We start from the raw sequence: 25761 nt of genomic DNA on the forward strand, positions 1-25761 counted from the left end.
CTATTATTGTTACGATCGAATGAATGGGTGAATGAACGCCCGCCCTCCTTGGGCCCGCCCACCACTCTTAAGGCCCCGCCCCTTCGTCTCCCGCCCCGCCCACCCCTACGGGCCCTGACCAATCACAGCCGGCCCCCCGCCCACCCTCCCACGGCCCCGACCAATCAGGGCCGGCCACGCCCCTTCGTCGCCGGCCCCGCCCACCCCACGGGCCCAGACCAATCACCACGACCGGCACCGCCCCTTCATCGCAGGCCCCGCCCACCCGCGCGGGCCCCGACCAATCACGACCGGCTCTCTCCTTCATCGCAGGCCCCGCCCACCCGCACGGGCCCCCGACCAATCACAGCCGACCCCGGTCCTAAGGCCCCGCCCACCCCCACGGGCCCCGCCTAATATCACGGCCGGCCCCGCCCCTAAGGCCCCGCCCCTTCATTCATTCATTAATCGTATTTATTGAGGGCTTCCTGTGTGCAGAGCACTGTATTAAGCGCTTGGGAAGGACAATATATATATATATATATATATATATCCTGTATATATGTTTGTCCATGTTTATTCCATTTATTTTATTTTGTTAATATGTTGTGTTTTGTCGTCTGTCTCCCCCTTTCAGACTGTGAGTCAATCAATCAATCGTATTTATTGAGCGCTTACTGTGTGCAGAGCACTGTATTAATAGCACTTGGGAAGTACAAGTATAGAGACGGTCCCTACCCCACGGCGGGCTCACAGTCTAGAAGGGAGAGGCAGGCAACAAAACAAAACACAGTAACAAAAAATAAATAGAATAAATGTGTACAAGTAAAATAGAGTAATAAATACGTACAAACATATGTATACATATATACAGTCCGTTGTTGGGTAGGGACCGTCTCTAGATGTTGCCAACTTGGACTTCCCAAGCGCTTAGTAGAGTGCTCTGCACTCAGTAAGCGTTCAAGAAATACGACTGAAAGAATGAATGAATGAATGACAAGTTGGGAACCTCTAGAGACGGTCCCTACCCACCAGCGGGCTCACAGTGGTCGCCGGCCCCGCCCACCCCCTACGGGCCCGGCCAGTCACCGCCGGCCCCGCCCACCCTCCCTGCCCTGACCAATCACCGCCGGCCCCGCCCACCCTCCCGGCCCTGCCCAATCACCGCCAGCCCCGCTCCATACAGCCCCGCCCCTTCTCCGCCGGCCGCGCCCACCCCCGCTGTCCACGCCCTTTGTTCCCGCCCCCCTCCCCCCCACCCCCGATGCCGGCCCTGACCAATCCCGGCCGGCCCCGCCCCTAAGGCCCCGCCCACCCTCCCGGCCCTGGCCAATCACGACCGGCCCCGCCCCTGCAGCCCCGCTCCCGCCGGCCTCGCCCACCCCCGCTGTCCACGCCCTTTCTGCCCGCCCCCCCCACGACCGGCCCCGCCCTTATTGCACCGCCCTGCCCTGACCAATCCCGGCCGGCCCCGCCCCTACAGCCCCACCCCCTCCCCAGGCCCCGCCCACCCCCACTGTCCCCGCCCTTTCTGCCCCCCCGATGCCGGCCCTGACCAATCCTGGCCGGCCCCGCCCCTAAGGCTCCGCCCAGCCCTCCCGGCCCTGACCAATCACGGTCGGCCCCGCCCCTACAGCCCCGCCCCTTCTCCGCCGGCCACGCCCACCCCCTCGCTGTCCACGTCCTTTCTGCGCCCCCCATGCCGACCCTGACCAATCCCGTCCGTCCCCGCCCCCAAGGCCCCGCCCACCCCTCCCGGCCCTGACCAATCACGGCCAGCCCCGCTCCTACAGCCCCGTCCACCCCCGCTGTCCACGCCCTTTCTGCCCCCCCCCAACCCTCCCTGCCCTGACCAATCCCGGCCGGCCCCGCCCCTAAGGCCCTGACCAATCCCGGCCGGCCCTGCTCCTACAGCCCCGCCCACCCCCGCTGTCCACGCCCTGTCTGCCCCCCTCCCCACCCGATGTCGGCCCTGACCAATCCCGGCCGCCGCCGCCCCTAAGGCCCCGCCCACCCTCCCGGCCCTGACCAATCCCGTCCGTCCCCGCCCCCGAGGCCCCGCCCACCCCTCCCGGCCCTGACCAATCACGTCCTGCCCCGCCCCTCCCGTGCCGTGTCCGCCGCGGCCTGTGTCTCCGCGGGGGTCCGCCAGCATGGCAGCGCCGGCGCCCCCGGGTTCGGACGAGCCCATCCTCTACGACCTGCTCATCAACACCGAGTGGCCGCCCGACGCCGAGGCGCAGGTCGGCGGGGGGGGGGCGCGCGCGCGCGGACGGGGGCGCGCGCCGGGGAGAGAGGGAGGGAGGGGGCGGCGGGAGCGCGCGCGCGCAGCGGGGAGGGCGGCGGGAGCGCGCGGACGGGAGGGGGCGTCGGGAGCGCGCGCGTCGGGAGCGCGCGCGTCGGCCCTCCCCCTTCGAGCCTGTGAGCCCGCTGGGGAGTAGGGACCGTCTCTTTGTAATGTCCGTTAAATGTAATAATAATAATAATAATGATGATGGCATTTATTAAGCGCTTACTACGTGCAAAGCACTGTCTAAGCGCCGGGGAGGTGACAGGGTGATCAGGTGGTCCCACAGGGGGGCTCCCAGTCTTCATCCCCATTTGACAGATGAGGAAACTGAGGGACCGTCTCTAGATGTTGCCAACTTGTCCTTCCCAAGCGCTTAGTCCAGTGCTCTGCACGCAGTAGGCGCTCAATAAATACGATTGATTGATTGATTGATTGAAGTGACTTGCTCAAAGTCACCCAGCTGACGGTTGGCGGGGCCGGGATTTGAACCCAGGACCTCCGACGACTCCAAAGCGCGGCCTCTTTCCATTCAGCCACGCCGCTCTCTCTGTGTTGCCAGCTTGTACTTCCCGAGCGCTCAGTACAGCGCTCCACACACAGGAAGCGCTCAATAAATAGTAATAAATAATATAATGATAATAATGTTGGTATTTGTTAAGCGCCTAGTATGTGCCAGGCACTGGGGTAGATACAGGGTAATCAGGTTGGCCCACGGGGGGCTCCCAGTCTTCATCCCCATTTTACAGATGAGGGAACTGAGGCCCAGAGAAGCGAAGTGGCTTGCCCCAAGTCACCCAGCTGACGGCTGGCGGGGTCGGGATTTGAACCCAGGACCTCCGACGACTCCAAAGCGCGGCCTCTTTTCCACCAAACCACGCTGCTCTCTCTGTGTTGCCAACTTGTACTTCCCGAGCGCTCAGTACAGTGCTGCACACACAGGAAGCGCTCAATAAATAGTAATAAATAATATAATGATAATAATGTTGGTATTTGTTAAGCACCTAGTATGTGCCAGGCGCTGGGGTAGATACAAGGTAATCAGGTTGTCACTCGTGGGGCTCACAGTCTAAATCTCCGTTTTCCAGATGAGGGAACTGAGGCGCAGAGAAGTGAAGTAACTTGCCCAAAGTCACCCAGCTGACAGTTGGAGGGGCCGGGATTTGAACCCAAGACCTCCGACAACTCCAAAGCCCGGGCTCTTTTCCGCCGAGCCGCGCTGCGCTCTCTGTGTTGCCAGCTTGTACTTCCCGAGCGCTCAGTCCAGCGCTCCACACACGGGAAGTGCTCAATAAATAGTAATAAATAATAATAATAATAATAATCATCATCATCATCAATCGTATTTATTCAGCGCTTATTATGTGCAGAACACTGTACTAAGCGCTTGGGAAGTACAAGTTGGCAACATATAGAGACAGTCCCTACCCAACTGTGGGCTCACAGTCTAATGTTGGTATTTGTTAAGCGCCTACTATGTGCCAGGCGCTGGGGTAGATACCAGGTAATCAGGTTGTCCCACGGGGGGCTCCCAGTCTTCATCCCCATTTTACAGATGAGGGAACTGAGGCCCAGAGAAGCGAAGTGACTTGCCCAAAGTCACCCAGCTGACAGTTGGCGGGGTCGGGATTTGAACCCATGACCTCTGACTCCAAAGCCCGGGCTCTTTCCACTGAGCCACGCTGCTCCCTCTATGTTGCCAACTTGTACTTCGCGAGCGCTCAGTACAGTGCTTCGCACACAGAAAGCGCTCAATAGATAGTGTTGGTTGAATGGATGGATGGATGAATGAATGAATGAGTGAAGGAGGAGCGGGCCTCGGCTGCCCTGCCCAGCCACCTCATCCCTCAAGTCGGGCCGGATAAGAACTATCAATCAATCAATCAATCGTATTTATTGAGCGCTTACCGTGTGCAGAGCGCTGTACTAAGCGCTTGGGAAGTCCAAGTTGGCAACATATAGAGACGGTCCCTACCCAACAGTGGGCTCACAGTCTAGAATCAATCAATCAATCAATCAATCGTATTTATGGAGCAATCAATCAATCAAAAGTATTTATTGAGCGCTTACTGTGTGCAAAGCACTGTACTAAGCGCTTGGGAACCCCAAGTTGGCAACACGTAGAGACGGTCCCTACCCAGCAGTGGGCTCACAGTCTAAAAGGGGGAGACAGACAACACAACAGAACATACTAACAAAATAAAATAAATAGAATAGATATGTACAAGTAAAATAAATAGAGTAATAAATATGTACAAACAATCATCATCACAGTGATGGCAGTTGTTAAGCGCTAAGTCAAGAAGAAGAAGAAGAAGAAGAAGAAGAATGATGGCATCTGTTAATACTACTACTACTACTACTAATGACGGCGTTTATCAAGCACTTACTATGTGCAAAGCACTGTCTAAGCGCCGGGGAGGTGACAAGGTGATGAGGTTGTCCCACGGGGGGCTCCCAGTCTTCATCCCCATTTGACAGATGAGGAAACCGAGGCCCAGAGGACTGAAGTGACTTGCCCAAAGCCACCCAGCTGACAGTTGGCGGGGCCGGGATTTGAACCCATGACCTCTGACTCCAAAGCCCGGGCTCTTTCCACTGAGCCACACAGCTCTCTCTATGTTCCCAAGCGCTTAGTACAGTGCTCTGCACATAGTAAGCGCTCAATAAATACGATTGATTGATTGACTGATTGTTGCCAACTTGTGCTTCCCTAGTGCTCAGTCCAGTGCTCCGCACACAGGAAGCGCTCAATAAATAGTAATAAATAATAATAGTAATGATAATAATAAATGTTGGTACTTGTTAAACACTTACTATGTGCCAAGCACTGTACTAAGCGCTGGGGTAGATACAAGGTGATCAGGTTGGCCCCCGTGGGACTAATAATAATGACGGCATTATGTTCAGCACTTACTATGTGCCGAGCACTGTTCTGAGCGCTGGGGGGGATACCAGGTAATCAGGTGGTCCCCCGGGGGGCTCCCAGTCTTTATCCCCCTTTAACAGATGAGGAAACTGAGGCACAGAGAATAATAAGGACAATGATGGCATTTGTTAAGCGCTTACTATGTGCCGAGCACTGTTCTAAGCGCTGGGGGGAATACAAAGTAATCAGGTGGTCCCCCGTGGGGCTCCCAGTCTTTACCCCCCTTTAACAGATGAGGAAATTGAGGCACAGAGAATAATAATGATAATGATGGCATTTGTTAAGCGCTTACTATGTGTCGAGCACTGTTCTGAGCGCTGGGGGGGGGGATACAAGGTAATCAGGTGGTCCCCTGTGGGGCTCCCAGTCCTTATTCCCCTTTAACAGATGAGGAAACTGAAGCACAGAGAGTAATGCCAACTTGTACTTCCCAAGCGCTTAGTACAGTGCCCTGCACACAGTAAGCGCTCAATAAATGCAATTGAATGAATAGATGGATAATAATAATGATGGCATTATGTTAAACACTTACTATGTGCCGAGCACTGTTCTAAACGCTGCGGCGGGGGGGAGGCAAGGTGATCGGGTGGTTTCCCGTGGGGCTCCCAGTCCTTATCCCCCTTTAACAGATGAGGAAACTGAGGCACAGAGAAGAATAATGATAATGATGGCATTTGTTAAGCGCTTACTATGTGCTGAGCACCGTTCTAAACGCTGGGGAGGAATCCAAGGTGATCAGGTGGTCCCACGGGGGGCTCCCAGTCTTCATCCCCATTTTACCGGTGAGGTCACCGAGAGGGTCAGAGAAGTTAAATGACTCGCCCAAGGTCACACGGCAGTCACGTAGCGGAGCCGGGACGAGAACTTTAAGCGCTTACTATGTGCCGAGCGCTGTTCTTGGCGCCGGGAGGGATGCAAGATGATCAGGTTGTCCCACAGTCTTCAGCCCCATTTTACAGATGCGGGAACTGAGGCCCAGAGAAGCGAAGTGACTTACCCAGGGTCACCCAGCTGACAAGTGGCGGAGTTGGGATTTGAACCCAGGACCTCTGAGGAGTCCCAAGCCCGGGCTCTTTCCCCCGAGCCACGCTGCTCCTTTGGCAGGAGGGGATGGGCGTGGGGTCGGCGGGGAGGCAGGCGACGCCGTTGCCCCTGGAGCTCTTCCGTGTTTGGGTGGGGAGGTAGTTTGCAAATCGGGGAGGTCGAGGTAGGAGGGGGAGAGCTGATCGGGGGTCTTTTTTTTTTTCTAGTGGCATTTATTAAGCTCTTACTATGTGCAGAACGCTGTTCTAAGCGCCGGGGAGGTTACAGGGTGATCAGGTTGTCCCATGGGGGGCTCCCAGTCTTCATCCCCATTTTACAGATGAGGGAACTGAGGCCCAGAGAAGCGAAGTGACTTGCCCAAAGTCACCCAGCTGGCAGTTGGCGGAGCTGGGATTTGAACCCATAACAATAATAATAATGGCATTTATTAAGCACTTACTATGTGCAAAGCACTGTTCTAAGCGCCGGGGAGGATGCAAGGTGATCAGGTTGTCCCACAGGGGGCTCCCAGTCTTCATCCCCATTTTACCGATGAGGGAACTGAGGCCCAGAGAAGCGAAGTGACTTGCCCAAAGTCACACAGCTGGCAGTTGGCGGAGCAGGGATTCGAACCCATAATAATAATGATAATAATAATAATGGCATTTATTAAGCGCTTACTATGTGCAAAGCACTATTCTAAGCGCCGGGGAGGTGACAAGGCGATCAGGTTGTCCCACGGGGGGGCTCACAGTCTTCATCCCCATTTTACCGATGAGGGAACTGAGGCCCAGAGAAGCGAAGTGACTTGCCCAAAGTCACCCAGCTGGCAGTTGGCGGAGCTGGGATTTGAACCCATAACAATAATAATAATGGCATTTATTAAGCACTTACTATGTGCAAAGCACTGTTCTAAGTGCCGGGGAGGATGCAAGGTGATGAGGTTGTCCCACAGGGGGCTCCCAGTCTTCATCCCCATTTTACCGATGAGGGAACTGAGGCCCAGAGAAGCGAAGTGACTTGCCCAAAGTCACACAGCTGGCAGTTGGCGGAGCAGGGATTCGAACCCATAATAATAATAATAATGATGGCATTTATTAAGCGCTTACTATGCAAAGCACTATTCTAAGCGCCGGGGAGGTGACAAGGCGATCAGGTTGTCCCACGGGGGGCTCCCAGTCTTCATCCCCATTTTACCGATGAGGGAACTGAGGCCCAGAGAAGCGAAGTGACTTGCCCAAAGTCACCCAGCTGACAATTGGCGGAGCTGGGATTTGAGCCCATAATAATAATAATAATAATGGCATTTATTAGGCACTTACTATGTGCAAAGCACTGTTCTAAGCGCCGGGGAGGTTACAAGGTGATCAGGTTGTCCCACGGGGGGCTCACAGTCTTCATCCCCATTTTACCTATGAGGGAACTGAGGCCCAGAGAAGTGAAGTGACTTGCCCAAAGTCACCCAGCTGACAATTGGCGGAGCCGGGATTAGAACCCATAATAATAATAATAATAATGGCATTTATTAAGCGCTTACTATGTGCAAAGCACTGTTCTAAGCACCGGGGAGGTTACAAGGTGATCAGGTTGTCCCACGGGGGGCTCACAGTCTTCATCCCCATTTTACCTATGAGGGAACTGAGGCCCAGAGAAGTGAAGTGACTTGCCCAAAGTCACCCAGCTGACAATTGGCGGAGCCGGGATTAGAACCCATAATAATAATAATAATAATGGCATTTATTAAGCGCTTACTATGTGCAAAGCACTGTTCTAAGCACCGGGGAGGATACAAGGTGATCAGGTTGTCCCACGGGGGGCTCACAGTCTTCATCCCCATTTTACCGATGAGGGAACTGAGGCCCAGAGAAGTGAAGTGACTTGCCCAAAGTCACCCAGCTGGCAGCTGGCGGACCCAGGATTTGAACCCATAATAATAATAATAATAATAATAATAATAATAATGATAATGATGGCATTTATTAAGCGCTTACTGTGTGCCGAGCACTGTTCTAAGCACTGGGGAGGTGACAAGGCGATCAGGTTGTCCCACGGGGGGCTCACAGTCTCCATCCCCATTTTCCAGATGAGGGAACTGAGGCCCAGAGAAGTGAAGTGACTCGCCCAGAGTCACCCAGCTGGCAATTGGCGGAGCTGGGATTTGAGCCAATAATAATAATAATGACATTTATTAAGCGCTTACTATGTGCAAAGCACTGTTCTAAGCGCCCGGGAGGTGACAAGGCGATCAGGTTGTCCCACGGGGGGCTCACAGTCTTCATCCCCATTTTACCGATGAGGGAACTGAGGCCCAGAGAAGCGAAGTGACTTGCCCAAAGTCACCCAGCTGGCAGTTGGCGGAGCTGGGATTTGAGCCCATAATAATAATAATAATAATCTCATTTATTAAGCACTTACTATGTGCAAAACACTGTTCTAAGCACCAGGGAGGTTACAAGGCGATCAGGTTGTCCCACGGGGGGCTCACAGTCTTCATCCCCATTTTACAGATGCGGTCACTGAGGCCCAGAGAAGCGAAGTGACTTGCCCAAAGTCACACAGCTGACAATTGGCGGAGCCTGGATTTGAACCCATAATAATAATAATAATAATAATAATAATAATAATAATAATGGCATTTATTAAGCGCTTACTATGTGCAAAGCACTGTTCTAAATGCCGGGGAGTTACAAGGTGATCAGGTTGTCCCACGGGGGGGCTCCCAGTCTTCATCCTCATTTTACCGATGAGGGAACTGAGGCCCAGAGAAGTGAAGTGACTTGCCCAAAGTCACACAGCTGACAATTGGCGGAGCCGGGATTAGAACCCATAATAATAATAGTAATAATAATAATAAGAATAATAATGATAATGGCATTTACTAAGCGCTTACTATGTGCAAAGCACTGTTCTAAGCCCCGGGGAGGTTACAAGGCGGTCAGGGTGTCCCACAGGGGCCTCACAGTCTTAATCCCCATTTTACAGATGAGGGAACTGAGGCCCAGAGAAGTGAAGTGACTTGCCCATAGTCGCCCAGCTGACAATTGGCGGAGCTGGGATTTGAACCAATAATAATAATAATAATAATAATAATAATAATAATAGCATTTATTAAGCGCTTACTATGTGCAAAGCACTGTTCTAAGTGCCGGGGAGGTTACAAGGTGATCAGGTTGTCCCACGGGGGGCTCACAGTCTTCATCCCCATTTTACAGATGAGGAAACTGAGGCCCAGAGAAGTGAAGTGACTTGCCCAAAGTTACCCAGCTGACAATTGGCGGAGCCGGGATTTGAACCCATAATAATAATAATAATAATAATAATAATGACATTTATTAAGCGCTTACTTTGTGCAAAGCACTGTTCTAAGCGCCAGGGAGGTTACAAGCTGATCAGGTTGTCCCACGGGGGGCTCACAGTCTTCATCCCCATTTTACAGATGAGGGAACTGAGGCCCAGAGAAGTGAAGTGACTTGCCCACAGTCGCCCAGCTGACAATTGGCGGAGCCGGGATTTGAACCAATAATAATAATAATAATAATAATAATAATAATCATAATAATAATAATAGTAATAATAATGATAATAGCATTTATTAAGTGCTTACTATGTGCAAAGCACTGTTCTAAGCGCCGGGGAGGTGACAAGGTGATCAGGTTGTCCCACGGGGGGGCTCACAGTCTTCATCCCCATTTTACTGATGAGGAACTGAGGCCCAGAGAAGCGAAGTGACTCGCCCAAAGTCACCCAGCTGACAGTTGGCGGAGCTGGGATTAGAACCCATAATAATAATAATAGCATTTATTAAGCGCTTACTATGTGCAAAACACTGTTCTAAGCGCCAGGGAGGTTACAGGGTGATCAGGTTGTCCCACGGGGGGCTCACAGTCTTCATCCCCATTTTACCGATGAGAGAACTGAGGCCCAGAGAAGTGAAGTGACTTGCCCAAAGTCACCCAGCTGACAATTGGCGGAGCCGGGATTAGAACCCATGATAATAATAATAATAATAATAATAATAATAATAATAATAATAATAGCATTTATTAAGCGCTTACTATGTGCAAAGCACTGTTCTAAGCACCAGGGAGGTTACAAGGCGATCAGGGTGTCCCACAGGGGGCTCACAGTCTTCATCCCCATTTTACAGATGAGGGAACTGAGACCCAGAGAAGTGAAGTGACCTGCCCAAAGTCGCCCAGCTGACAATTGGCGGAGCCGGGATTTGAACCAATAATAATAATAATAATAATAATAATAATAATAATAATAATAATAATAATAGCATTTATTAAGCGCTTACTATGTGCAAAGCACTGTTCTAAGCACCAGGGAGGTTACAAGGCGATCAGGGTGTCCCACAGGGGGCTCACAGTCTTCATCCCCATTTTACAGATGAGGGAACTGAGACCCAGAGAAGTGAAGTGACCTGCCCAAAGTCGCCCAGCTGACAATTGGCGGAGCCGGGATTTGAACCAATAATAATAATAATAATAATAATAATAATAATAATAATAATAATAGCATTTATTAAGCGCTTACTATGTGCAAAGCACTGTTCTAAGCGCCGGGGAGGTTACAAGGTGATCAGGTTGTCCCACGGGGGGGCTCACAGTCTTCATCCCCATTTTACAGATGAGGGAACTGAGGCCCGGAGAAGTGAAGTGACTCGCCCAAAGTCACCCAGCTGACAGTTGGCGGAGCCGGGATTTGAACCCGTGACCTCCGACTCCAAAGCCCGGGCTCTTCCCACTGAGCCACGCCGCTTCTCACTTGTCTGCTGTGTGACTTCGGGTGAGTCACCTTGCCTCTCCGTGCCCCAGTTACCTCATCTGTAAAATGGGGATTGAGACCGTGAGCCCCACGAGGGACAGGGACCGTGTCCAACCCCATCTGCTGGGATTCGCACCAGCGCTTAGTACAGCGCCTGCTTAGTGGCGAAGGATTTTTCGGTTTTGGAAGCTTTGGAGGAGGTGGGAGACCTGAATCCAATGGTTTTTGTGGAAAAATGGTCGGGGCAGCAGAGGGAAGGATGGACTGAAAAAGGGAGGCCGAGGCGGTAGTTATGGTGGGATTGGGGAAGCAGCGTGGCTCAGTGGAAAGAGCCCGGGCTTTGGAGTCAGAGGTCATGGGTTCAAATCCCGACTCCGCCAACTGTCAGCTGGGTGACTGTGGACAGGTCACTTCTCTGTGCCTCAGTCACCTCGTCGGTAAAATGGGGATTCATTCATTCATTCAGTCAGTCGTATTTATTGAGCGCTTACTGTGTGCAGAGCACTGGACTGAGCACTTGGGATGTACAAGGTGGCAACAATATGGTTGGAGCTAATTGGGTGTGCCTCAGTTGCCTCATCTGTAAAATGGGGATTCATTCAGTCAATCGTATTTATTGAGCGCTTACCGTGTGCAGAGCACTGGACTGAGCACTTGGGATGTACAAGGTGGCAACAATATGGTTGGAGCTAATTGGGTGTGCCTCAGTTGCCTCATCTGTAAAATGGGGATTCATTCAGTCAATCGTATTTATTGAGCGCTTACCGTGTGCAGAGCACTTTACTGAGCACTTGGGATGTACAAGGTGGCAACAGTATTTACAGTTGGAGCTAATTGGGTGTGCCTCAGTTACCTCATCGGTAAAATGGGGATTCATTCATTCATTCAGTCAGTCGTATTTATTGAGCGCTTACCGTGTGCAGAGCACTGGACTGAGCACTTGGGATGTACAAGGTGGCAACAATATTTATAGCTGGAGCTAATTGGGTGTGCCTCAGTTACCTCATCTGTAAAATGGGCATTCATTCATTCATTCAGTCAATCGTACTTATTGAGCGCTTACCGTGTGCAGAGCGCTGGACTAAGCACTTGGGATGTACAAGGTGGCAACAATATTTATAGCTGGAGCTAATTGGGTGTGCCTCAGTTACCTCATCTGTAAAATGGGCATTCATTCATTCATTCAGGCAATCGTATTTATTGAGCGCTTACCGTGTGCAGAGCACTGGACTGAGCACGTGGGATGTACAAGGTGGCAGCAATATTTATAGTTGTAGCTAATTGGGTGTGCCTCAGTTGCCTCATCTGTAAAATGGGGATTCATTCATTCAGTCAGTCGTATTTATTGAGCGCTTACCGTGTGCAGAGCACTGGACTGAGCACTTGGGATGTACAAGGTGGCAACAATATAGTTGGAGCTAATTGGGTGTGCCTCAGTTACCTCATCTGTAAAATGGGGATTCATTCATTCATTCAGTCAATCGTATTTATTGAGCGCTTACCGTGTGCAGAGCACTGGACTAAGCACTTGGGATGTACAAGGTGGCAACAGTATTTATAGTTGGAGCTAATTGGGTGTGCCTCAGTTACCTCATCTGTAAAATGGGGATTCATTCATTCAGTCAATCATCATCATTATCATCATCAATCGTATTTATTGAGCACTTACCGTGTGTAGAGCACTGTACTAAGCGCTTGGGAAGTACAAGTTGGCAACATATAGAGACGGTCCCTACCCAGCAGTGGGCTCACAGTCTAAAAGGGGGAGATCATTCATTCATTCAGTCAATCATCATCATCAATCGTATTTATTGAGCGCTTACCGTGTGCAGAGCACTGGACTAAGCACTTGGGATGTACAAGGTGGCAACAATATTTATAGTTGGAGCTAATTGCGGGGGGGGGGGGCAGGGGGAAGGGAGGGCTTCTCCCTGTGACGTCCAATACACCGCGGCCCCCTGATTCAGCCAGGAGGCAGCCAAAAGCCTCCAACCTCCCCACAAGCTTCGGGCTACGAGAAAAATGACCATTTTTGACGACAGATGCTCTTTTTCCCCTGTTTCAATCAATCAATCATATTTATTGAGCGCTTACTATGTGCAGAGCACTGTACTAAGCGCTTCATTCTTCTCTCAGGCCTGCAGGCTTTTAGGCCAGAGTCAATTGGGCGTGGAGTTCAAATTCTCCTGTATCTACCCCAGCGCTTAAACCGCAATTACCATTATTATTTAGAGCCCTAAGAGGCCACACGGTCAGCCGATCCTATTTATTGAGCGCTCACCCCTGTACCGTACAGAGAGCTGAGAAGCAGCGTGGCTCGGTGGAAAAGAGCCCGGGCTTTGGAGTCGGAGGTCACGGGTTCAAATCCCGACTCCGCCATCTGTCAACTGGGTGGCTTTGGACAGGTCACTTTAATAATAATAATAATAATAATGTTGGTATTTGTTAAGCGCTTACTGTGTGCAAGGCACTGTTCTAAGCGCTGGGGTAGATACAAGGTGATCAGGTTGTCCCACATGGGACTCACGGTCTTCATCCCCATTTTACAGATGAGGGAACTGAGGCCCAGAGAAGTGACTTGCCCAAAGCCGCACAGCTGACACGCGGCAGGGCCGGGATTTGAACCCACGACCTCCGACCCCAAAGCCCGGGCTCTTTCCACTGAGCCACTTCTTTACTTCTCTGGGCCTCAGTTCTTTCATCTGTCAAATGGGGATGAAGACTGTAAGCCCCCCGTGGGACAACCTCATCACCTTGTAACCTCCCCACCGCTTAGAACAGTGCTTAGCACATAGTAAGCGCTTAATAAATGCCATTATTATGATTATTACTATTATTATTATTACAAATGCTCTTTTCCCCCTGTTTCCCCACCAAACCTTCATTCCTCTCTCAGGCCTGCAGGCTTTTAGGCCAGAGTCCGTTGGGCGTGGAGTACAAATTCTCCTGTATGTGCAAATTCTCCTCCTTCATCTCCTGGATGAAGATGGTGAGCCCCCCATGGGACATCCTGATCATCATCATCATCATCAATCGTATTTACTGAGCGCTTACTATGTGCAGAGCACTGGACTAAGCGCTTGGGAAGTACAAATTGGCAACACATAGAGACAGTCCCTACCCAATAGTGGGCTCACAGTCTAAAAGGGGGCTCACAGTCTAAAAGGGTCCCCTTGTAACCTCCCCAGCGCTTAGAACAGTGCGTTGCACATAGTAAGCGCTTAATAAATGCCATTATTATTATTATTATTTGGTGAGTGCTCGAGTCAGCATAGTAGCAGTGCTGTGAAATCGTCTGATTTCAGGGTCATGGAGCGGGTAGGATAGGTGAGCGATCAAGTCGGGACCAGGGCTGGCTTGTGTTTTATTCATTCCTTCGTTCAATCGTATTTATTGAGCGCTTACTGGGTGCAGAGCATTGTACTAAGCGCTTGGGAAGTCCAAGTTGGCAACATCTAGAGACGGTCCCTACCCAACAGTGGGCTCACAGTCTAGAAGTAGCATCCGAGTATCTTTTAGACTGTGAGCCCACTCTTTTAGACTGTGAGCCCACTCTTTTAGACTGTGAGCCCACTGTTGGGTAGGGACTGTCTCTATATGTTGCCAATTTGTACTTCCCAAGCGCTTAGTACAGTGCTCTGCATACAGTAAGCGCTCAATAAATACGATTGATGATGATGATGATGAAATGTGTAGTCCTCTAGACAGTAAGCTGCTTCTGCTTTGAACAGTGCTCTGCACGCAGAAAGCGCTTCATAAATACGACCGAATGAAGTTAGCACTCAAGATGTCACGATCGATGGGTTAAAAAGGAAGAGTTTTGCGACAAATTGACCAGACAACCTCCGCTTAGCCGTGGGTCACCAGGGTTTTCATCCACACCGGCGTTAGTCATTGTCCTTTTCCCACGTCTCTGATTTCCCCCCTAAACGTTACGGCTGTTTTCAGCCATTTCATTTTCGATTCAGGTTAATCTTTAAGACTTTTCACCTACTGCGCTCTTGAGATGTTTTCCCGGTATCGATTTTCCCGGGTATTTATTTAGCTGTCCGAGAGTGAGACTTCTTCAAAGTACAGCTCCCGGTTTTGGACGGTTTACAATCCAAAAAGAGAAATGTAGATTATATACGTATATATACTATGTATACATGTATGTGTATATAATTGTGGTATTTAAGTGCTAACTGTGTGCCGAGTATGTGTATATATACATATAGTAATAATAATTGTGGTATTAAGTGCTTACCGTGTGCCGAGCACTGTTCTGAGCGCTGAGGAGGATACAAGGTGACCAGGTTGTCCCACGTGGGGCTCACAGTCTTCATCCCCATTTTACCGATGAGGGAAACCGAGGCACAGAGAAGTGAAGCGACTCGCCCAAAGTCACAGCAGAGCCGGGATTGGAACCCATGTCCTTTGACTCCCAAGGCCGTGCTCTTTCCGTTGAGCCACGCTGCTTCTCTATATACATAATATATACATACATATACGCAAACACTGGGGTAGGGAAGATGAATCCCTCCCTCTTTTTCTCCCATTTGATTAGGGGACTAGGGAACGTATTTTCAAAGAATTTGTTTTGAGGAAATTATAGTAAGGGATAAGGGCTGTGGATTTTCCTGTACTCATGGCATAATTAAGAAGGAGACGTGGAAATTAGACGGAAGCGATGAAATCGATGGAGATGAATGAAGGCTGTGGGACAGGATGACTAGGACTAATTTTTACTCACTTGAAATCCACTGGGACACATCGGCGGGGAAAACAGAATTGTCTAAAATAGGCAATAGCATTTTGGATTCACTAAAGGGAAGAGCGCTGGGAAATGGGAAAAGCCAATGAGAAATTTCCAGTTTTCTCGAAAGAAGCACGCGTGCTTTTTCTGAAGAGATTAGAATAAAAGGACAATTAGAGACGACTTAGAGAAATAAAGAAGTAAAAATTTAGAGGAATTTGGAAGGGGAAACTGGAGAAAGACATGATGGAGATAAATCTGATTATATGATCCAAGTCGTCGTTATCTTAGTAAACGGGATTTCACAGTGCGAATAAAGTTGTGGAAATCAAAGGGGAGAAACTAAAATAGTCACATACTTTATTGAAAGGAACTGGATTTTGCCACGATTCAAATATTTCACACTTTATGTTTATACTTACAGCCTAGAGGCAACAGAAAACATGGGGCTTCCTTGCTCATCAGCAAAGCAATTACAGGTAAATGCAGCTTTTCCCGATTTATGCTTATTTCTATTGTGCAGAATTTACCTGTGTAAATTTTATCCAGTCTTGTCTCCTTTTGCTCCTAATGGCCACAGTCAATCGAATAAAACCAGTGTAGCGGTTTCTGCGTTTGAAAAGCAGGTTAGAATTATTATTGTTGTTATTACTGTTGCTATTATTGCTATTATTATGTTAAGCACTTACTATTTGTCCAGCCCTGTTCCAAGCTCTGGGTAGATTAAAGTTAATCAGGTTGGACAAAGTCCCTGTTCCACGTGGGGCTCACAGGGAAGCAGCGTGGCTCAGTGGCAAGAGCTTGGGAGTCAGAGGACATGGGTTCTAATCCCGCTCTGCCACTTGTCTGCTCTGTGACCTTGGGCAAGTCACGTAATTTATATAATTTTAAATAATTAATTATCTTAATTATAATTAGCACAATTATATATTATATTATAATAGTTATAATAATTATTAATTATATTAATAATTAATTATCTACATAATTAAATTATTTATTTAATCATCCGCCAAGCTAGCTCTCTTCCTCCCTTCAAGGCCCTATTGAGAGCTCACCTCCTCCAGGAGGCCTTCCCAGACTGAGCCCCTTCCTTCCTCTCCCCCTCACCCCCCTCTTCATCCCTCCATCTTACCTCCTTCCCTTCCCCACAGCACCTATATATATGTATATATGTTTGTACATATTACTCTATTTATTTATTTTACTTGTACATATCTATTCTATTTATTTCATTTTGTTAATATGTTTGGTTTTTTTTCTCTGTCTCTCCCTTCTAGACTGCGAGCCCGCTGTTGGGTAGGGACCGCATCTATATGTTGCCAACTTGTACTTCCCAAGCGCTTAGTACAGTGCTCTGCACACAGTAAGCACTCAGTAAATACGATTGATTGATTGATTATCTGTGCCTCAGTCTCCTCATCCGTAAAATGGGGATTAAAAGTGTGAGCCCCACATGGGACAGTCTCATTACCCAGTGCTTAGAACAGTGCCTGGCACATAGTAAGCGCTTAACAAATACCATAAATATTATTAGGAAGGAGAACAGACCTTGAGTCCCCATTTTAAAGACGAGGAAAACGAGAAAGCACAGAGAAGCAAAGTGGCCCACTTTGCCCAATGTCACCCAGCAGACAGCTGGCAAAGTCAGGATTAGAACCCAGGTCCAGGAGTAGATTAGGCCATGCTGCTTCCCACTTTTTACATTAATCTAGAATGTCCAGTGTAGAGGAGAGGCAAGGACTCTGAAGCATGGGGAGTGAGAGAGCCGTCCAGAGTTTATGCCGAGAGCTACCTTTGCAGTTGACACAGGGTCCTTGGGGGTTTAAAAGAAAACTCCTGCCTTATCTCTGGGAAGTGAAGCTCTTTCAATCAATCAATCAATCAATCAATCAATTGTATTTATTGAGCGCTTACTGTGTGCAGAGCACTGTACTAAGTGCTGGGGAAGTACAAGTTGGCAACATATAGAGACGGTCCCTACCCAACAGTGGGCTCACAGTCTAGAAGGGGGAGACAGACAACAAAACCAAACATATTAACAAAATAAAATAAATAGAAATGGAGAGAGAGGGAAACAGAGAGGGGGCAGAGAAACAGAGAGACAGAGAAAGAGAGGAAGCAAAAGAGAAATGGAGAGAGAGAGAGAGAGGGAGAAACAGAGAGGGGTCAGAGAAACAGAGAAAGAGAGGAAGAAATAGAGAAATGTACGAAGGACACATTCACCACAGGCATTATGTCCCAGCTAGGTAGGGATTTAGCAGAAGAGACAGGAATCCCGTATAGGAACTTGGAGTGGAGGCGATGTAAGCTAATAAGAGTAATCATTTTGGTGACTCATAATAATAATAATAATGGTTTTTGTTCATTCATTCATTCAATCGTATTTATTGAGCGCTTACTGTGTGCAGAGCACCGTACTAAGCGCTTGGGAAGTCCAAGTTGGCAACATATAGAGACGGTCCCTACCCAACAGCGGGCTCACAGTCTAGAAGGGCGTGACAGACAACAAAACGAAACATATTAACAAAATAAGATAGATAGAATAAATATGTACAAATAAAATAAATGGAGCAATAAATACGTACAAACATATATACATATTACAGGTTGGTAAAAGGTAGATATTTGTTAAGCGCTTACTATGTGCAACAGTCTAGGAGGGGGTGACAGACAACAAAACGAAACATATTAACAAAATAAAATAGAATAAATATGTACAAATAAAATAAATAGAGCAATAAATACGTACAAACATATATACATATTACAGGTTGGTACAAGGTAGATATTTGTTAAGCGCTTACTATGTGCAGCAGTCTAGAAGGGGGTGACAGACAACAAAATGAAACATATTAACAAAATAAAACAAATAGAATAAATATGTACAAATAAAATAAATAGAGCAATAAATACGTACAAACATATATTCATATTACAGGTTGGTAAAAGGTAGATATTTGTTAAGCGTTTACTATGTGCAACAGTCTAGAAGGGGGTGACAGACAACAAAACAAAACATATTAACAAAATAAAATAAATAGAATAAATATGCACAAATAAAATAAATAGAGAAATAAATATGTACAAACATATATACATATTACGGGTTGGTACAAGGTAGATATTTGTTAAGCGCTTACTATGTGCAGCAGTCTAGAAGGGGGTGACAGACAACAAAATGAAACATATTAACAAAATAAAATAAATAGAATAAATGTGTACAAATAAATTAAATAGAGCAGTAAATACGTACAAACATATATACATATTACAGGTTGGTGAAAGGTATATATTTGTTAAGCGCTTACTATGTGCAAAGCACTATTCTAAGCGCTGGGGCGGTTACAAGGGGATCAGATTGTCCCACGGGGGGCTCACAGGTTTAATCCCCAGTTTCCAGATGAGGTACCTGAGGCCCAGAGAAGCGAAGTGACTTGTCCAAAGCCACCCAGCTGACAAGTGGCGGAGCCGGGATTAGAACCCACGACCTCAGGCTCCCTAGCCTGTGCTCTTTCCACTGAACCACGCTGCTTCTTATGGGTTTACTGTGCGCCAAGCCCTGGGAGACAATCAGGTTGGACACAGCCCCGGTTCATCAGTCTAATAAGGAGGGAGTAAAGAGATTTTATGGTTGAGGGAAGTGAATCAGGTCAATCAATCAATCAATTGTATTTATTGAGCACTTACTGTGTGCAGAGCAATGTACTAAGCGCTTGGGAAGTACAAACTGGAAACAAATAGAGACAGTCCCTACCCAACAGTGGGCTCGCAGTCTAGAAGGGGGAGACAGACAACAAAACCAAACATACTAACAAAATAAAATAAATAGAATAGATAGGTACAAGTAAAATAAATAAATAAATAGAGTGATAAATATGTACAAACATATATACATATATACATATACGCACACATATATATATACACACATATATATACCTATATATATATATATATATATACACACACACACACACATACACACACATACATACATACATACATACATACATATATATATAGCAGTTAAGTGACTCTCCCAGGGTCACGCAGCAGAGACATGGCAGAGCTGAGATTAGAATGCGTTCCTCCAACTCCCGGGCCTGGGCTCTTTCCCCTAGGCCACGCTGGCTTCTCTAATATCCTCCCTGCTTGGCTGAACCTGCGAGGAGACAGAAGAGATTGACGGTTGGGGGAATACCCCACACCTTCATCCAGGGCTGACGGTGCCACTGGAGTTGCCCAGTAATGCTTTGGAAGTAGGGTTGCCAGTAGCCCACATGTAGAATTATTGCTGAGGTCTTTCCAGCGGCTACCAATCAACCAACCCATCAGGCAAAAACTCCTCACCCTGGGCTTCAAGGCTGTCCATCCCCTGGCCCCCTCCTACCTCACCTCCCTTCTCTCCTTCTCCAGCCCAGCCCGCGCCCTCCGCTCCTCTGCCGCTGATCTCCTCACCGTGCCTCGTTCTCGCCTGTCCCGCCGTCGACCCCCGGCCCACGTCATCCCCCGGGCCTGGAATGCCCTCCCTCTGCCCATCCGCCAAGCTAGCTCTCTTCCTCCCTTCAGGGCCCTACTGAGAGCTCACCTCCTCCAGGAGACCTTCCCAGATCGAGCCCCCTCCTTCCTCTCCCCCTCCTCCCGCTCTCCATCCCCCACACTTTACCTCCTTCCCCTCCTCACAGCACCCGTATATACGTATATATGTTTGTACATATTTATTACTCTATTTTATTTGTACATATTTAGTCTCTTTTGTTAATCTGTTTTGTTTTGTTCTCCATCTCCCCCTTCTAGGCTGTGAGCCCACTGTTGGGTAGGGACCGTCTCTATCTGTTGCCAACTTGTTCTTCCCAAGCGCTTAGTACAGTGCTCTGCACACAGTAAGCGCTCAATAAATAAGATTGAATGAATGAATGAAAGAAGGGTGGAGTGGCAAGAAAGTGGGAGAGGCTATTTAAAACTGGGCTTCTGGTGTCCAAGACGGCAGTCTAAGCTAAACACTGAGCTTTGCATTTAGTGATAATGGGCTCGTCAGACCCCCTGCAATAATAATAATAATAATAATAATGCTATTAAGCGCTTACTATGTGCAAAGCACTGTTCTAAGGGCTCAAGATCATCTGATAATGGCCAGTTAGTAGTTATAATAGTAATAATAATAATGATATTTTTTAAGTGCTTACTATGTGCCAAGCTCTGTACTAAGCGTTGGGGTGGATTCAAACAAATCCAGTTGGACACAGTCCCTGTCCCATGTAGGGCTCACAGTCTCAATCCTCATTTTACAGATGAGGTAACTGAGGCCCAGAGAAGTGAAGTGATTGGCCCGAGGTCACGTGGCAGAGAAGTGGTAGAGCCAGGATTAGAACCCATGACCTTATGACTTTCGGGCCCATGCTGTATTCACTACACCCTGCTGCTTCTCCGGGAAGCACTTTATTGAGTGTTTACCGTGTGTGGAGCACCATACTAAGCGCTCGGAAGAGTACGGTGCAATAGAGGTGGTAGACACGTTCCCTGCCCGCAGTAAGCTTTTGATCTGGCCAGGAAGACAGACATTAATACAGAGAAATCATTTATAGTATTTATAGATTTGTGCACAAGTGCTGTGGGGTTGAGATTGGGGCGAATACCAAAAGCCCATAAGTCACATATCCAAGTGCAGAGATGATGCAGAAGGAGAGAGGGAGCTGGGGAAAAGGAGGGCCTAAGAGGGAAAGGCCTCTTGGAGGAGATGTGGCCTTAATAAGACTTAAGTAAAAGCCCTGGTAAAGAAATGAGTCTTGGACAGTTTTCTAAAATCCAGTAAAGTTGGCCTGCATTATAGCCATCCGGGAAATCAGCTGCAGAGATCTAGCCGCTATGTGAAATTTGCACTCTTTTCCCGTTCCTCTGGGTTGTAATCCAAACGGTTTTGACAGGAGACTGCTAATCCCAGTTGTTCCTCTAAACCTGGATCTGTTTTTTTTTTTTTTTTACTATTATCTGATTAGATGGAGATTCCGGTTAATCAATCAATCAATCGTATTTATTGAGCGCTTACTGTGTGCAGAGCACTGTACTAAACGCTTGGGAAGTACAAGTTGGCAACATATACAGATAGTCCCTACCCAACAGTGGGCTCACAGTCTTAAAGGGGGAGACAGAGAACAAAACCAAACATACTAACAAAATAAAATAAATAGAATAGATGTGTACAAGTAAAATAAATAAATAAATAGAGTAATAAATATGTACAAACATATATACATATATACAGGTTAAGAATGATGGATGCCCGCACCTGCCACCCGGTCCCTTCGCACCTTATCAAAACACTTGCCCCTTTCCTTCTCAATCAATCAATCAATCAATCGTATTTATTGAGCGCTTACTGTGTGCAGAGCACTGTACTAAGCGCTTGGGAAGTACCCTCCCTGACCACCATCTTCAGCTGTTCAGTCTCCTAACGGCTTCTTTCCCACTGCTTTCAAACGTGTTCGTCCATTTAGCCATTTTTATTGATGGCTTACTTTGTGCAGAGCGCTGTCCCAAGTGCTTGGGAGAGTATAATACAACAACGGGCAGACACATTCTCTGCCCACGACGAGCTTACAATCTAGTGGGGGAGGCAATATAAATAAATTACAGTTATATATATAGGTGATGTGGGGCTGGAAGGGGAAGTCGCCCCTCTCCTAAAAAAAACCTTGATCCCAAAGCTCCCTCCCGTTCCCTCCCCATCTCTCCTCAACACTTCCGCTCCAAACTCCTTGAGCGAGTTGTCCGTGTCTGCTGCCTCCATTTCCTCTTCTCCAGTTCTGTCCCTGACCCCCTCCAATTCATTCATTCATTCATTCAATCGTATTTATTGAGCGCTTACTGTGTGCAGAGCACTGTACTAAGCGCTTGGGAAGTACAACTCTGGTTTCTGCCCCATTCACTCCACCCCACTGAAACGACCCCCTCAGAGCTCACCGATGGTGATCTTCTTGCCCAAAGCAGCGGCCTCTACTCCATCCTAATCCTTCTGGGCTTCTCAGCTGCCTTTGTCATGGCTGACCACCCCCTTCTCCTGGAAACATTATTCAACTTTGGCTTCATTGAACCTCTTCTGGTTCTCCTCCTATCTCTCTGGACGCTTATTCCTGGTCTCTTTCACGGCCTCGGCCCTGCCTCCCATCCTCTGACTGTGGGAGCCCTTCGAGGTTCAGTTCTGTGCCTCAGTTACCTCATCTGTAAAATGGGGATTAAAATTGTGAGCCCCCCGTGGGACAACCTGATCACCTTGTAGCCTCCCCAGCGCTTAGAACAGTGCTTTGCACATAGTAAGCAGTTAAATACCAACATTATTATTATTATTATTCTGGGCCCCCTTCTATTCTCCACGTGCACCCACTCCCTCGGAGAACTCGGTCGCTTCCGTGGCTTCAACTAGCATCTCTCTGCGGATGATTCCCAAATCCGCGTCTCCGGCCCTGATCTTTCCTCTTCCCTCTGGTCTCCTGCCTTCAGAACCTCTCTACCTGGAAGTTCAAACTTACCATGTCCAAAACAGAACACCTCATCACCCCACCTAAACCCTGTCCTCCTCCTGACTTTCCTATCACCGGGGACCCCACCACCATCCTCCCTGGCTCATAAGCCCATAACCTTGGTGGGATCCTTGACTCCACTCTCTCCCAAGTGCTTCCCAAGCGCTTAGTACAGTGCTCTGCACACAGTAAGCACTCAATACGATTGATTGATTGATTCAAACGCCGTGTTCAATCTCTCACCGCACCCTCGTTGTTGGGTAGGGACCGTCTCTATATGTTGCCAACTTGTACTTCCCAAGCGCTTAGTACAGTGCTCTGCTCACAGTAAGCGCTCAATAAATACGATTGAATGAATGAATGCAGCGTTGGCTCAATGGAAAGAGCTTTGGAGTCAGAGATCATGTGTTCAACTTGTACTTCCCAAGCGCTTAGTACAGTGCTCTGCACACAGTAAGTGCTCAATAAATATGATTGATTGATTGATTGATGTGTCCAAATCCCAGCTCCGCCAATTGTCAGCTGTGTGACTTTGGGCAAGTCACTTCGCTTCTCTGGGCCTCAGTTCCCTCATCTGTAAAATGGGGATGAAGACTGTGAGCCCCACGTGGGACAACCTGATCACCTTGTAACTCCCCAGCGCTTAGAACGGTGCTTTGCACATAGTAAGCGCTTAATAATGCCATTGTTATTATTATTATTGTTCAACCTTCACAGCATCAATAAAATCCACCCTCCATCCAAACTGCTACTATGTTAACCGAAGTCCTTATCCTGTCTCGCCTTGATTTCTGCATCGGCTTCCCTGCCTCCTGTTTCTCCCCACTTCAGACCGTACTTCACACTGCTGCCCAGATTCATTTTTCTACAAAACTGTTGAGTCCGTGTTTCCCCACTCCTCAAGAACCTCCTGTAGATGGGCAGCCCATCTACCTCTGCCTCAAATATCACTTCCTGAGAACTTAGTCCAGTGCTCTGCACACAGTAAGCGCTCAATAAATACGATTGAATGAAATCTCAACTCCTTACCGTTGGCCTTAACACACTCAATCACCTCTCCCCGTCCTCCCTTACGTCGCTGATTTCTTGCTTCAGCCCAGCCCACACACTTCACATCCTGTAATGCCAACTTACTCGATGTACCTTGATCTCGTCTATCTCGCTGCCGACCTCTCGCCTACCTACTGCCCTTGACCAGCAACTGCCTCCCCCTCATCTCCAACGGACAGTCACACCCCCACCTTCAAAGCCTCATTCATTCAATCGTATTTATTGAGTGCTTACTGAGTGCAGAGCACTGTACTAAGGGCTTAAAATCATATATCCAAGAGGCCTTCCCTAAGTCAGGGAAAGCCAGGAGGAGGACAGGGTTTAGGTGGGGTCAGACTTATTGCTCTCCCAGCCCTTCTGCATCACCCTTGCACTGTATTCACCGCATCCTCAGCCCCACAGCACTTATGTGCAGATCCATAATTATTTTCTATTAATGTCTGCCCCCCCCCCTCGACTGTAGGCTCCTTAGGAGTGGGGAATTTGTCTAACGACTCTGTTATATTGTATCCGTTCATTCAATTGTATTCATTCAGTCGTATTTATTGAGCGCTTACTGTGTGCAGAGCACGGTACTAAGCGCTTGGGAAGTACAAGTTGGCCACATCGAGAGACAGTCCCTACCCAACAACAGTGGGCTCACAGTTTAGAAGGGGGAGACAGACAGCAAAACAAAACATGTAGACAGGCATCAAGTCGTCAGAAAAAATGGAATTAAAGCTAGATGCACATCGTTAACAAAATAAATAGAATAGTAAACGTACAAGTAAGATACAAAGAGTAATAAATCTGTACAAACATATATACAGGTGCTGCGGGAAGGGGAAGGAGGTAGGGTGAGGGGGGATGGGGAGGAGGAGAGGAAAAAGGGGGGCTCAGTCTGGGAAGGCCTCTTGGAGGAGGTGAGCTCTCAGTAGGGCTTTGAAGGGAGGAAAAGAGCTTGGCGGATGGGCAGAGGGAGGGCATTCCAGGCCAGGGGGATGAGGTGGGCCGGGGGTCGATGGCGGGACAGGTGAGAACGAGGCACGGTGAGGAGATTAGTGGCAGAGGAGCGGAGGGTGCGGGCTGGGCTGGAGAAGGAGAGAAGGGAGGTGAGGTAGGAGGGGGCAAGGTGATGGACAGCCTGGAAGCCCAGGGTGAGGAGTTTTTGCCTGATGAGTAGGTTGATTGGTAGCCACTGGAGATTTTTGAGGAGGGGAGTAACATGCCCAGAGCATTTCTGGACAAAGGTGATCCAGGCAGCAGCGTGAAGTATAGACTGAATAGTATAGTATAGTATTGTACTCTCCCAAGTGCTAAGTACGGTACTCTACCCTCAGTGGGCGCTCAACAAATGTGGTTGATCGATCGATTGGAGCTGGACCCGAGACTTAAGAACCAAGGACCCGAGTGCAGGAATTGATTCTCGTATAGGTGGTTTGCCTAGTGCCACTTTGGGGCGAGAGCGCAGTGAGCGAGCCAGCCAAGA

The 25761-nt window shown here is 48.4% G+C and overlaps 2 protein-coding genes across 3 annotated transcripts in view; one reads left to right on the forward strand and one right to left on the reverse strand.

The window, feature by feature from the left end:
• Positions 1-1609: 1609 nt before the first annotated feature.
• LOC119927208 (uncharacterized PE-PGRS family protein PE_PGRS3-like) lies at positions 1610-2134 on the reverse strand. The gene is made up of 2 exons (XM_038745736.1): positions 1833-2134; positions 1610-1766 (listed from the first exon to the last, which is right to left on the reverse strand). Exons 1-2 carry the CDS (start codon positions 2132-2134, stop codon positions 1610-1612), a joined length of 459 nt encoding a protein of 152 aa, XP_038601664.1.
• The window catches only part of NBAS (NBAS subunit of NRZ tethering complex), a 352219-nt gene continuing 328580 nt past the window's right edge, over positions 2123-25761 (forward strand). For both annotated transcript variants that reach the window (XM_038758591.1, XM_038758650.1), the window contains exons 1-2: positions 2123-2222; positions 16148-16202. In XM_038758591.1, the coding sequence (XP_038614519.1) occupies positions 2133-2222; positions 16148-16202 (145 nt within the window). In that variant the 5' untranslated portion in view covers positions 2123-2132. The remainder of the gene's footprint in view (positions 2223-16147; positions 16203-25761) is intronic.

This window comes from Tachyglossus aculeatus, chromosome 1, assembly GCF_015852505.1.
Source record: "Tachyglossus aculeatus isolate mTacAcu1 chromosome 1, mTacAcu1.pri, whole genome shotgun sequence".
Classification (NCBI taxonomy): Eukaryota; Metazoa; Chordata; class Mammalia; order Monotremata; family Tachyglossidae; genus Tachyglossus; species Tachyglossus aculeatus.

Excerpts from the sequence above, each read along its gene's own strand:
- LOC119927208 (XM_038745736.1), bottom strand. The coding sequence starts at position 2,134 with ATGCTGGCGGACCCCCGCGGAGACACAGGCCGCGGCGGACACGGCACG. Across the intron at positions 1,767-1,832 it reads GGCGGGGCCGGCCGGGATTG|GAGCGGGGCTGGCCGTGATT; the intron begins GTCAGGGCAGGG and ends ACGGGGCTGTAG.